Source organism: Globicephala melas, chromosome 2 (genome assembly GCF_963455315.2).
Source record: "Globicephala melas chromosome 2, mGloMel1.2, whole genome shotgun sequence".
Taxonomy (NCBI): Eukaryota; Metazoa; Chordata; class Mammalia; order Artiodactyla; family Delphinidae; genus Globicephala; species Globicephala melas.
Window position 1 is genome coordinate 81,558,672 of NC_083315.2, and position 13,300 is coordinate 81,571,971.

The 13,300-nt window shown below is 36.3% G+C and overlaps 2 protein-coding genes across 4 annotated transcripts in view; one reads left to right on the top strand and one right to left on the bottom strand.

Annotated features, from left to right (window-relative positions):
- Positions 1-13,287, top strand: part of DMXL2 (Dmx like 2) — a 161,536-nt gene extending 148,249 nt beyond the window's left edge. For 2 of the 3 annotated variants that reach the window (XM_060294262.2, XM_060294261.2), the window contains exons 33-43: positions 125-242; positions 4,715-4,801; positions 4,886-5,007; positions 6,146-6,284; positions 6,945-7,005; positions 7,139-7,266; positions 7,821-7,898; positions 8,690-8,781; positions 9,487-9,539; positions 10,854-11,071; positions 11,798-13,287. In XM_060294262.2, the coding sequence (XP_060150245.1) occupies positions 125-242; positions 4,715-4,801; positions 4,886-5,007; positions 6,146-6,284; positions 6,945-7,005; positions 7,139-7,266; positions 7,821-7,898; positions 8,690-8,781; positions 9,487-9,539; positions 10,854-11,071; positions 11,798-12,007 (1,306 nt within the window). In that variant the 3' untranslated portion in view covers positions 12,008-13,287. Of the gene's footprint in view, positions 1-124; positions 243-3,531; positions 3,595-4,714; positions 4,802-4,885; positions 5,008-6,145; positions 6,285-6,944; positions 7,006-7,138; positions 7,267-7,820; positions 7,899-8,689; positions 8,782-9,486; positions 9,540-10,853; positions 11,072-11,797 lie in introns of all 3 variants that reach the window. The other variant, XM_030850330.3, reaches the window with a different exon arrangement.
- LOC115849273 (RAD52 motif-containing protein 1-like) overlaps positions 11,390-13,300 on the bottom strand; it is a 49,287-nt gene continuing 47,376 nt past the window's right edge. Inside the window, exon 10 of the mRNA XM_060294265.1 lies at positions 11,390-11,925. The gene's annotated coding sequence lies outside the window, so the exon portion shown is untranslated. The remainder of the gene's footprint in view (positions 11,926-13,300) is intronic.

The following is a 13,300-nucleotide window of genomic DNA, read 5'->3' on the forward strand; positions in this document are numbered from 1 at the left end:
GAGCTTAATGCTGTATCTTCTTTGCAATAATGGAGGTTTTAAAAAAATTATCTGCAAATAATGAAACATTTTCTATAGACTAAAATAGTGTGATATGTTGATTTTTTTTTTTTTTTTAAACTAGATCCCGGGATTCTTCTGCGCTTCCAGTCAAACGACTTTGGCATTTCCTTGTTAAACAAGAAGTACTTCAACAGACATTTATTAGATATATTTTCACTAAGAAAAGAAAGCAGAGTGAGGTATTTTAGAAAAAAATATTCTCTCTTTTAATTTTCATTTGTTTTCTTTAACGTTTCTAATGAAGCCAGCTTGATTTATTTGAAATTTACTTTTGGTTGGAACTTATTATCTTTCATACATCATAGGTAATAGTTTATCAAACTACAGAGAATTTTTTTTAAGATAAAAACGTACAATTTTTATTTCATAACAATGAAACAACATAGGTCTTTCGACAAATCCTGTATAGTCAGGTGAAAGTGGTTATGTCCTTTATAATATTTGCTTTTGGGCCTTTACATGTAATAAACATTGTGAGGGATGGTTTGGGGAATTTAGTATATAAATGAGTATACTCTATGTTATGATTCTCTGAATATCATTTAAATGAAAATACAGCATAACCCTTTAAAAGCATTTTTATTTATTTAGCATTTAGAAATGAACAGCATAAACTGTAGAATAATTTTGTGAGACAGATTAAACTACAGAAACACCAAATATGAGATGAAGGAAGATTGATTGCATTTACAAAGTGAGGCAGAGATTCTACATTGCATGGTGATTTTTAAGCTAAACATAAGTTAATAATGTAATGCCATACAGGGTTCAAGAAGAATCATGAATTTGAGAGAGTCACACTTTAGAACTTAAAACGATCTCTTCATTATAAAATGAGGGGTACACAGATGTTTTATATATAAGCATTTCAGTCCATTTGGCTATTTAATGAGGTAATGAGCAGTTTGGAGAGTAGTGTTCAGAGTAGAGTGTCAGATGTGATTAAAGATTGGCAACAAAAACTATGAGAAAAGAAAAATTAATTATATTTCACTTAGAAAAGTGAAAACCGAGAGGGACAGTCTATGTGGCTCAATTTCCCAAGGTTGCATATAGAACTGCTTCTCAAATGTTCTCCATACCTAGGGCAGCAGAACCGACCAGATTCGTTCTTTTCTTTCCACTACTCACCCACTTACCTGGATGGTCATTGTGGGCAGTCCTGTGAACAGTCATTTATTTTTTTCTGTAGATTTAAAAATTATGTACTTATGTGAGGAATTAGAGGAATGAACTGTAGAGATTCTTTTGTGTCTTATAAGCTTATTTGATAGGAAAAGACCCCAGTGGTATTGAAATTATTGATGTAGGGTTTTGTTAGGGGACTAAGAGCCAAATTCATTTCCTCTTTCGTTTAATACATTGCTTACTGCATTTCCTATAGTGATACTGAGTTCTATAAAATAAGATATAGAAATCTAAGAAATAGATTTAAGATAAAAGATACTTGCTCACTTAGGGCTCTGTTATTCACAGAAAGAGAGTTCATTGAAGGATCAATTTTCTGAGTTGTTAGTTCTTCAAATTACTAAACACAGTGATATGCTTTAATTATTCATAAGGTTTCTAGCAGTTTTGTTTTGTTAGCTTGTCAGAGCCTCAGAGTGCTATAGAAAGACTGGGTCTGGGTTGCTGGGACCCTCAGACTCTTGTCTTGCTCTTGAGGATCTGTTGTCTCCTTTCTCGTTTCCCTCTTCCTTAACCAAGTTTCTCCCCGATTCTGCCCCTTACCTCCCCTTCTTTATGCCCCTCCATTTCTGTGCTCTTGGGATCAGCAGCCCAAGCTGTGTGTTCTTTTCTATTTTTCTACCCGAAGAGGCTCTCCATGTACAGGGAGGTGGGACAGAGATAAACTGAACATTTCTTAAAATGCTGTGTAAGCGTTGGTTGGCTCCAGGAAGGGAAGTACATGGCTGGGAGTTTGGATGGAAGAATTTTTATCATGTACCCTTTTGTACCTTTGAATTTTAAATTATTGAATGAAATTAATATCTTGTTGCATGCAGTCCAATAAAACTTTGTTGATAATGGAAATTTATGTCTGTTCTGTACAGTATAGTAGTCACCAGCCACATGTGGTTATTGAGCACTTGAAGTGGGCTAATGTGACTGAGGAACTGAATTTTTTATTTTGTTTAATTTAAATTTAAAGCCATATGTGTTTAGTGGCTACTGTATTGAATAGCACATTATCTGCTGAAAAATGGTTTTCATTTACGAAAAAAAATTATGAAAACAATGTGAAAGCTCTTGAGGCAAAGTAAAATTGGTCACTTAGTTCAGAAATATGCAGAATTTATTAAAACTACCCATCTAATAAGAGTGTTTTATCTTTTTAGATTGTTAAATAGGATATTGGTGGTCAATAAATTTGGTAAATTCAGTGAATTGATTAATTAGCAAAACTGGCAAAATAATCCTAAGAATGCTAAAATTGGCTAATTTTTTAAAATTACCTAATAAAACTAAAATTCTGAGAAATGCTGAAATTTTAGGTGTATTCAGAAGAAGGTATTTTTACTGAGTATGTTAGAGAAGACTATTCCACAAAACAGCTTTTTGTGAAATGGATAAAATGTGGCAAACTTAGCCACTTGATTAAAGGCAAATAGGTTCTTCTGCAGTTTGGCTTTTGCTGAGTTGGCCCTTGCACACTTGTACCATTCCTTCAGTGTCAGCTGCAGCAGCCCTTGAGCAGTTGCACAAGGCATGGAGAATTGGGTCCTGTTGGCTGAAAGAGAAGCAGGCACTTCAGGAAGTATTGGTAGGAATATATTGCTCTGATCAAACCTTCAGAGGTTTCCACAGCACAGCAGAAATGATATTTCTGATTATAGCCATTCCTAATGGCCCTGTCATGAACCAGGAGCAAGTTATTTGTGTGATTTCTTTCCCATGCCTCATCTCATCAAACATTTACTTATAAGGAGAAAATCATAAGATTATGTATAGTGTAATGGTTGATGTGAATTTTAACCCTTGACTGTCTCTTCATGGATATATTCCTTATGAGTAAGAGTGAAATAATTATCAGTACTTTTAATCTGTGTTTAGAAAAAAATAGTTTTTATTTATTTGAAATAAACCCCTATAGGTTAGGAATCTATGTAGTAGAGGATACATCTGCTTATACAAGTAGGTTTTATTTGTAGAGACTAGAGTTTAAGTTAGAACTTCCAAGTTACATAACTGACATACAAATAATGAATTTTTATTTTGAAGTTGCTTTTATATATGTAATACATTAATTTTGCCTGTTTTGCTTTGTGTTGTTTTTTCTGATGACATCACATTTTACTCAGTTTAATTTTTTTCTTGATGTGCTTTTAAATTTATTTTAAAGCTTGCAAATTCATTTTTACCATCTTTAAGTGATGGAGCAACCACTTCAGTTTGAAAACTTTCATTTCTTTTATAATTCCGTTTCATGCATGTGTTTTGTGTTTGTGACGGTGTGGTGTTGTTTAGTCTATAGAAGAACATGTGGAGCAGGTCAAACAAAACTGCATAGCAGAAGATTGCCACATCAAGGTAGTATTCCATGCTCTCGAATTTAGCTCATTCTTTAAAATTCAAGGAGCTAACCTCTCATCTCTGATACTAACCATGACCTGCCCAGCTGGCTAACTAGTCAGAGTGCTCACTGCTCCCACACACCTCACTGGCACAGGGTAGGAGATGCTCCACTGTGTCCAGCTTGATCTTTCTTGCCATTGGTTCTTCTCTTTCTTGCTTCCTTTTCGATCTTCAGTTCTGTCCCTTTTCCCCATCTGTTCTTAAACATGATTGTTTTATCTTGCCTCTTTCTTGATTCTGCCTCTTCTTTTCTCCCCATCACCTTCAACTCTGAGCATTACACCTTCCTCTCATCAATCTCCTTCATTACTTTTTTTTTTTAATTAAAAAATATTTATTTATTTATGGCTGCATTGGGTCTTAGTTGCTGCGTGCGGGCTTTCTCTAGTCGCGGTGCGCAGGCTTCTCATTGTGGTGGCTTCTCTTGTTGCAGAGAACGGGCTCTAGGCACGCGGGCTTAGTAGTTGTGGCTTGCAGGCTCTAGAGCACAAGCTTAGTAGTTGTGGTGCACGGGCTTAGGTGCTCCACGGCGTGTGGGATCTTCCCGGACTGGGGCGTGAACCCGTGTCCCCTGCATTGGCAGGTGGATTCTTAACCACTGCGCCACCAGGGAAGCCCTCTTTCATTACTTTCTAACTGTTCTTGTATCCAACTTCTTATTCCTATCTCATCACCCTTATTTAAAAATATTTAACTTCTTATGTGACTCCTTTGTCTTTCTGATTGTGTCTTTTTCTCTCACATTCTTACTGCTGTATCTTTGTGCACTTTTGGAAGAGATAAGAGACATTACTGTTATAAATACTAATGAAAATTATGTTAGCTATCTTTTGTGACAGTTACTCAGTATCCTGTAATCACAATGGAAATTTTTGTAATTGGGGTGATTACAGGGCATCAGAGAATCTAAGCTAATTCCACAGCTAATTTTCAACACACTAAAATTACTGGTACTTTTTTTCTTGCTGCTGCTGCTACTGCTACATTTTCTTCTTCTTTTAAGTTTTGTGGGATGTACATATATCTGTATGGAGCTGTGCTGCGACAACTAAAACTGCTGACAAATGTCTTGTAGGTTGAAGCAGATCTGGGCTATCCAGGAGGAAAGGCAAAAATCATTCATAAGGAGTCAGATATGATCATGGCATTTTCTGTTAATAAGGTAAAATCTTCAGTAATTATAAAGAATGTAGTACTTTGTTTTAGTGAAATTGCTTAAATTATTGACTTTGCGTTTGCTTTACAGGCAAACTGTAATGAAATTGTTTTGGCTTCAACGCATGATGTACAAGAACTCGATATTACTTCTCTTCTGGCCTGTCAGTCATACATATGGATTGGAGAAGAATATGACAGAGAATCCAAAAGGTTTGCTTGCCTTATGTAATCAATTTTAAATGTAGTTTTCTTCAAAAAGAACCTATTAAGTGGTTATGCACTTGATTTCAGTTGTCTTGAAAACTATGTATTTCTTTGGTGAGGAGACAAACATAATTGGTTTAGCTGCCAATAAAGGGCTCTGCTTACATCAGTGTACAAATTACTCCTACTTCTTCCATTAGACCCTGAATTATTCATAATGTTTGAGTCAGAATAATCCCCGACACCAGAGCCTAATGCTAACAACTGCCACTTTGACATTTAACCCCAAAGAAATGTCAGAAGTTACACAATATTCAATAAATTCAGCTGATCTGGATAATTACCATAAAAAGCAGAATACACTAATATATTAATTAGACTGATTGATGAGTCACATCTACTGAGTAATTTTCAGTGTTTCTTCTTGATTATCTCTCTATAAGCACACCTATTTTTCAGATAAAAATGTAGCCAACTTTACTTTTCAGTAAAACTATGGACACTGCACCAAGAGTGCAGTAATGCTTTCCTATTTGGGGGTTTCTCCTCCATGTTTTCCGTCCCTCTTGCTTTTCTCCAGACTCTCGGAAATTTTATGTTCTGGGAGTGGTGCCATGATGGCCTCCCTCATTTCTGTTTCTGTCTCATTGGTATATAATACAACTAGGTTTCAGTCACACTTCAGAGTAGATGTAACCATGTAATATGATATGGCCCATCATAAAAATTACTTTAACATTTAATGTGATAATTAGCACCTAAGTTTAAGAAAACTTTTAACTCCAGTTTCTTTAAAATGTTTGAATTTTATAAATGGGGTCTCTGTACTTGAAGAGAACATACAGTCTTTTTCTATACAGGATAAAAAGAAAATCTGTGTTAAATACTTCAAACATTTGTTCTAATTTGTGCAGCAATAAAATTCTCCCGAACATTAGACTAAACTTATATTTTGCCTAAGGGGAAAAAGTTAACCAGTACTAAAACTGGTGATGATTAGGACTTGTACCTACGTTTTTATTATGGATATTGATACTTTTTTTTAAAAATAAAGACTGTCCTTCAGATAGATAAAAAGCTCTGTAATTGGAATATGTGTTGAGAAAATGGAACTGTCACAGTAACACATGAATGTTTTCCACAGTTCAGATGATATTGATTATCGTGGTTCCACTACAACTCTTTATCAACCCAGTGCAACATCCCATTCAGCAAGTCAGGTGCATCCATCTTCATCTCTGCCGTGGCTGGGCAGTGGACAGACTAGCATTGGAGCTAGTGTGGTATGTTATTTACTATTAGGTATGGTTTCTGGATATGGACTCGCTCAAAAATAGGTTGAAATCACTTTGACATAGGAATGATGCTGAAGATCAGAGGCAGTGACCAGTTAGTATACCATAATAAGGATAGCTAGCATGCTGTGGGTTTCTTTATGTCAGGTGCATGCTTTTTCTTATAACAACACTAAGTGGTTTTCATTTTATAGATGAGCAAACTGAGAGGCACAAAGTGGTAAAGCAGAGCTAGAGAGGAATTCATGTCTACTCTAAGTGTTTGAAAAATGCCATCAATAACATTGTTGTTAGTCACTGTAGTTAAAGGGGTCCCATTCTCATGTTCTGCTCTGAAGAATCTGGAGATACTCCTGACTGTCCTTAGGGAGGGGCACTTGGAGGAGAGCTCCCTTTACAACTAGATGAAGCAGCATGGTATCTTCACAGTCCACACAGACCAGGGCACGCCAGTAAGTGACTGTGCTTTCCCAGACTGTTAGACAAGCGCCGTATATTTAGTGGGTCAGAAAATCCACAACAGGGTTTATTTTAGTAATAATCCAGTGTAAGAGAATAACTGTTATCAGAATTAGAGTTGGCCTGAATCATATCCTTCCTTATGTCTTCTGTGATGCAAAAGAAATTCATTTTTATCTTCTTTTAAAGCTTATGAAAAGGAATCTACATAATGTTAAGAGAATGACCTCCCACCCAGTCCATCAATACTGTGAGTATTTTATCTATGATCAAAGGACTGCAAGTGATCTCTATCATTTTGAAGTTGGCTTATAGAATGGGAAATGTTGGAACTCTTTCTTCAGCTTTGTTTCTTATTTTTTGCTTTTCCTTTTGCATCTCAGATCTTACAGGTGCTCAGGATGGCAGTGTACGAATGTTTGAATGGACAAGACCTCAGCAGCTTGTCTGTTTCCGCCAAGCTGGCAATGCAAGAGTTACCAGATTATATTTCAATTCACAAGGCAACAAGGTTAGTTCCTGGGGGTTACTGCTAAACTTGTCCGAAAAGAACTGCAGATATTTATGAGTAAATAGCTAGTAAAACTAGACTTAAAAACAAATTCAGTCCCTCTGGATTTGAGTTGAGCAGGCAGTCTGATGGTGTCTGTTTATATAGCCCCTTGGCTCTCAAGAAAAGCATAAATCCACAGAATTTTGTGTGGATTAATTAATCATCTACTTACAGATACTACGTATTCTGTGAGGGTAAAGAATTCTGTTTCTGTTGAGTGCATTGATGGTGCCTGTGTGCAGAGTCAGGCACCTAAGAGCAACCTTCCAATTTCTTACTAAGTTCTGCTACAGATGTTTGGAGGAAAACAGTGAAATAGGCATGGAAAAGAACTTAAAAGGTGGCAGGTTATTTACAGTACTTGGGCTTTCTTGAGAACTACAGCAGCAGGAGCATAGGTATAGGCAGAATGTTGGTTAAGTGGGGACTGAGTGACTCTCCATTTCATAAATGATTTTACCTTCGATACGGCTACTCAGAAGCTGTGTTTAATATTTACGCCATTCTTACAGTGTGGTGTCGCAGACGGAGAGGGTTTTCTGAGTATCTGGCAAGTAAACCAAACTGCATCAAATCCCAAACCTTACATGGTAAGTATCACTCAGCATTCGCAGAGCACATATGGAGGCCACTTTGTTTGTGAAGTGTTTGTTTCAGACAGCGAGTCCCATTGGTGGATCTGTTGGGAAAGGGACCACTCTGTCCAGCAGCCACGGCCCAGCACCATCATTGCCCTAGTTTTAGACTGAAATGACTAAAACGCAAAAAACTTGCTTTTCACAGCTTGAAGGGTGACCATTATATTTGAAATTTTTAGGGGCCTTCTCTGTGTGTGGTCTTATTCAGGATACATTTTTATTACACTTTTATCTGTTTTGAAATCTCTGACTTCTTAGTGATAGTTTTATAGTGATTCGTTTTAGGTACTGTATTAAGAACCAGACAGGTTCCATGTATGCCAGTTTGCTCCAGAATGTTTCTTATTAGATTATAAAATAACCAATCCCAATAGGCCACTTCATCCATTAATCCAAATCATGTTAGAACACGTGGTGATGCAGAAAAGCATGTCTGCACTTGGAGGGTCGGGGGCACGGTGACGCTGGAAGGTTAAGTTCATGTACTTCGTGTTTTATTCCTTTGTTACATAATCTTTAATTCCATGTTTCTGCCAACTCTTCCAGTTTTAAAAAATTATTGGGTATTAGCCAAGTAACATGCATATGACAGCTAATCCTCTTATCACTTATTCTTTATTCTAGATTTTAAAAACTGTTCTTAGGTCATGCATGTAGTATATGATTAGCAGAGCTGGGTGTGTGTACTGTACCACATTTTACTGGATTTTGAGATAACATCAGCTTGCACTTTGTTCCCATAGAGTTGGCAGTGCCACAGTAAAGCCACAAGTGACTTTGCATTTGTTACCTCTTCAAGTCTAGTTGCCACATCTGGACAGTCCAATGACAATAGGTAGGTTAACAGAGATGCAAAAAAGAAATAAGCATATTTTAGGCAGAAAGGTATTCTTGCTAGAAAGTATGGATTTCTGTTTAGTCAGGTTTTTCCACCTCAGGAATACAAAAACTTTGTTACATAATTCTTCAAGTAGTTTTCCTTACCAAAAAGAGAAAGACCAGAATTACTCCTAATGTAATCTACTAAAAAGTATGTGGAATTTTTATGTTAAAGCTATTTTTTTTATTGCTGTTAATACTGTCAAGTTTTTGAGGCTCTGTAGCCATCATTCTCAACATTTTCTTTGCCTCAGATTGTTTTCATTGGCAACATGTGCCCATGAATAACACCTCTCATTTCCCTGCAGTGTTTACCCCCAAGGATATAGAAGCATCTCTTCTACTCAGGAAATCATGTCTCATTTTCCGTGGAGTGATAATGGAAAAGAGATAGGGCCGGGGGATGAGATGGAGCAGAGTCAGGTGGGACCATGTGAGACAGACCCTGTAGTTTGAAAATGATAAACTCTTGGAAGAGATATATCCCCAGTCCCAACCTCTACCCTCATCCTAGTTGAGAATCACTGCTTTATAAATGTGAGTGAACAAAACAACATAAGATTCAATCAGTAAAAATATTTGATGTAAAGACACAGTTTATCCCAGTGATGACTTAGAACAATTTGTTTATGATGTGTTTTTGTTATTGTTTCTTTATTAGAAATGTATGCCTCTGGGACACATTGATATCACCCGGAAACAGCCTCATTCATGGTAAGTGAGCTAAGTCTTTGATTTTCAGTACACTGTGAAAGAATGCTTTCCTGGTTTTATTTTAACCAGTAAATCCAGTGCGTGTTTATTCACGGGTTAAAAATGGAGATAGAGTGAATAAAATTCTAAAAGTTAACTAGAATATCTGGCTACCTTGCTGAGGTAAATATATATGGTCACAGAAACCCAGCTAGCCTAGAATAATCTTTGTGTTGTATTCCATTCAGAAAATATGGTATGGAGAGTGGCACTACTAACAAGGCTGCTGAAGAAATCAGTTGCAAAGTATTCCTTGAGCTCAACAGAAATGAGGTGGTATTTCAGAGAATTAAATCTGACTGTAAACTAAAAGTCAGCCTTATGATTAGAAATCTGAATAATGCCGTTTAAACATTATTCCTTTTAAGACAGTGTCTTCCACATCGCTGTCCTAAAGATCACTCTTTCACATAATGCCACCAAGTGCTCAAAGCTCTAGTAAGTTTGGGTTAAACATAGCTAGGAGGACTTTGTTACAAAAAAAAAACAAAAAAAACCAAAACAGATTTGAGTCTTTTACTATGCTGACGTGTATTTTGAAAGGTGTAGTTATTTCCCAGTTTTGATTGCAAAATTCTTTGTTTTTGGCGAATAATTATTAACATCTCTTAAAGATTTGCCATATATTAGTTTAAGGTGTTAATCACATTAGAATGCAGAGAGTCCTGGGAAGGTTAACTCCTTAACTTGGGGCTGGTAATTTTCACACTAGTGTAGTTTCATTTACTTAGCTGAGAAGGACTTTAAAAATATATATATTTTATTGAAGTATAGTTGATTTACAATGCTGTGTTAATTTCTGCTTTATAGCAAAGTGATTCAGTTATACATATATTCTTTTTCATATTCTTTTCCATTATGGTTTATCTCAGGATATTAAATATATTTCCCTGTGAAGAACTTTTGATGAGGTTTTATGTATGGGCAGGAACTGGGAAAGGGTAAATACTTGTTATTGGTGGGTATTAATGAAGACATTGAGTATCATTGAGAAACTTGTTCTCCTCTACACTTTTGCTTCTACATTCTTATGAGACAGTATAACTTAGTTTGGGCATAAAGTTTAAACTTCCTGTGTATATGGGTGTGTGTTTTCATACTGAGATTATGTATGTTTTTTTCTGTTATTGCTTGCCATCTTCTTTGATCATGATTATAGAAATTAGAAGGGAAAATGTGACAGTAATTTCTGTATTACTTAAATGTGCATTTAAATATTACCAGAAGTGCTAAGGTAGACATCATTTGGGAAAGGCTCTTGATGTTTTTCTTCAGGTTTCACATGCCATGATCATGGTGCCACGGTACTTCAGTACGCGCCAAAACAGCAACTCCTAATATCTGGGGGCAGGAAAGGCTACATCTGCATTTTTGACATCAGGCAGAGACAGCTAATTCACACATTCCAGGCACATGACTCTGCAGTTAAGGCGCTGGCTCTTGATCCCTGTGAGGAATATTTTACTACAGGTTCAGCAGAAGGTAACATAAAGGTGAGTCAGTACAAGAGGCTGGAATGTGCTAAATATTATCTTTACCTGCTGTCAGGATTGATCGGGGAGGGGGAACCAGACCAAAAAACTCACCACCCTCTTCGTGCAAATATTGCTTCCTCCCTTACTTCTGTGTGGTTCTTTCTAAATTGTTAGGATCTAGAAAACCAGATAATCAATCTCAGTATACTCTCAGGTCATTAAAAAGCTTTAAAGAACTCTCTTTGAGAAGTGTATGAGTTTTTAATTAATGCATTGAGTTTTTGATGACATGAATTTGGTTTCTCACATCATCCCCCTCCCCTCTTCCCACCCCTGCCTCCAGTACCTGACTCTGTTTTGTACAGTTGAGGTCTCCAAAGAAGCCTTTTATATTGTCCCAGGACCTAACTTAGCGTTAGGAATGTATTTAACTGAATTAACTGAAATATTTAATTGAATTAGAGATGAGGTATATATGGTTAATATGAAACAAGAGGATGTGAAGAGAGGAATTTGAAAGAAGGTACAGGGAAGTGTAAGGATGGTAAATGAGCCCTGTGAATGGTATTATTTCCAATTAGGTAAACTGTTAGAAAAGAGGTAGTGGACAGGAAAGTTGGGCTTTAATGAGATCAGTTGGGCTGGGAGAACAGAGGTGAAGGCCACGTTTTTAAAAGTTTTTCGTCTCTTTATCTATTTTTTAAATGACTTACACTTTATGTTTTCACTTTTTCTTTAAACTAGGTTTGGAGGTTGACAGGCCATGGCCTACTTCATTCATTTAAAAATGAACACGCTAAACAGTCCATATTCAGAAACCTTGGGGCTGGAGTCATGCAGATTGACATCACCCAGGGCAACCGCATCTTCTCCTGTGGGGCAGATGGGACACTGAAGACGAGGGTTTTGCCCAGTGCTTTTAACATCCCTCATAGCATTCGTGACATTCTATAGACTTAAGATTGGGGCTTTATTTTTATAAACATTTCAATTAAAAAACACACTGCAGAAATTATTAGGCATTTCTGCTTTCCAAGCAGTTGTTAACCCATTGAAAACAATACAGAGAATCTCTGTGTAGAATTTGAATCTGATCCAAGCTGAGTTTTAGGCTGAGTTTTGCGTATATGGGCTGGTAGAATGACTGTGCATGTGTACCTTTTATCATGCCGACATACTTAAATAAAACAAAACCTAGTACTGTATGAAGGGTAGCTATTCTTTACAGCATTTAGCAAACCTGATTCAGAAAACATTTGAGGTTAGAAGTTAGCATATAAGTAAGTTAGTTATAATAATGAGAAGGACCTTTACACCAAATCAAGGAAGAAAATGTTGCTGTTTCAGGTTTTTCTTCCTATTCTTACCACTGATTGAAGCATGCCTGCAGTCTCCTTTGTTGAATGAGGAATAGTCATAAGGAGTTAGAAGCTTCAGGACACCAGAAACACACTGTAAGCAGCGTGTAAGCACACTTTGAAGCAGCGCATAGTGACTAGTTCTCTGCTGTGAGAGGTCGTTCCCATTCTTTCCTGCTGAATATTTTTCCTGTTAGTGTTTATACTGATCTAGTACTGTAATTTGCAAATGAGTGCAAATTTAAATGCAATGTTTTCCTCACAATTTGCACATTCACGTTTTTTGGACTGCTAGATTTTCTATTTAAATATTTGCCTTCATGTTAGGAATGTAATATGTGGACATGACATATTGGTAGTTAACCAAAACATACCAAGTTAGTACTTCTTTTTTAGTCCAGTTTAGTACTTTTTCTTTTCATGTATTCAAGGTTAAAACACCCACAATATTTTAAGGCTATGTTGAACCTACACCAGTAGAGCATTTCATATCATAATTAAAATGAATGTTAGGCTTTCTGTGGCCAGTTAATAGTTGATGAGATTGGTGATATTATTTATTACCACAGCCTATTGTATAAACTATGCAGAGTTAAATATTATTTGCTTGAAAAATGTTAGCCAGTGTTGTCATATTTTGATGTACTTCTTGGTTATGACCAAAAATATGTTCTTGAAATATTGAAACCAATGTCTGTGTTTAAATGTTTACCAGCAAATTGTCTCATCACGTTAATGAGAATGTTTAATGCCTGTGCAGTATATAGTAAAATATAATGGCATAAGAGCACCTTTCTCTGAAGGCAATGTGATGTTTGGGCTGTGAAATACATATGTAAAAGAAAAATAAATGTTATTTGTTAGAGTTTTACCTCAGTTTGGTCTGGCA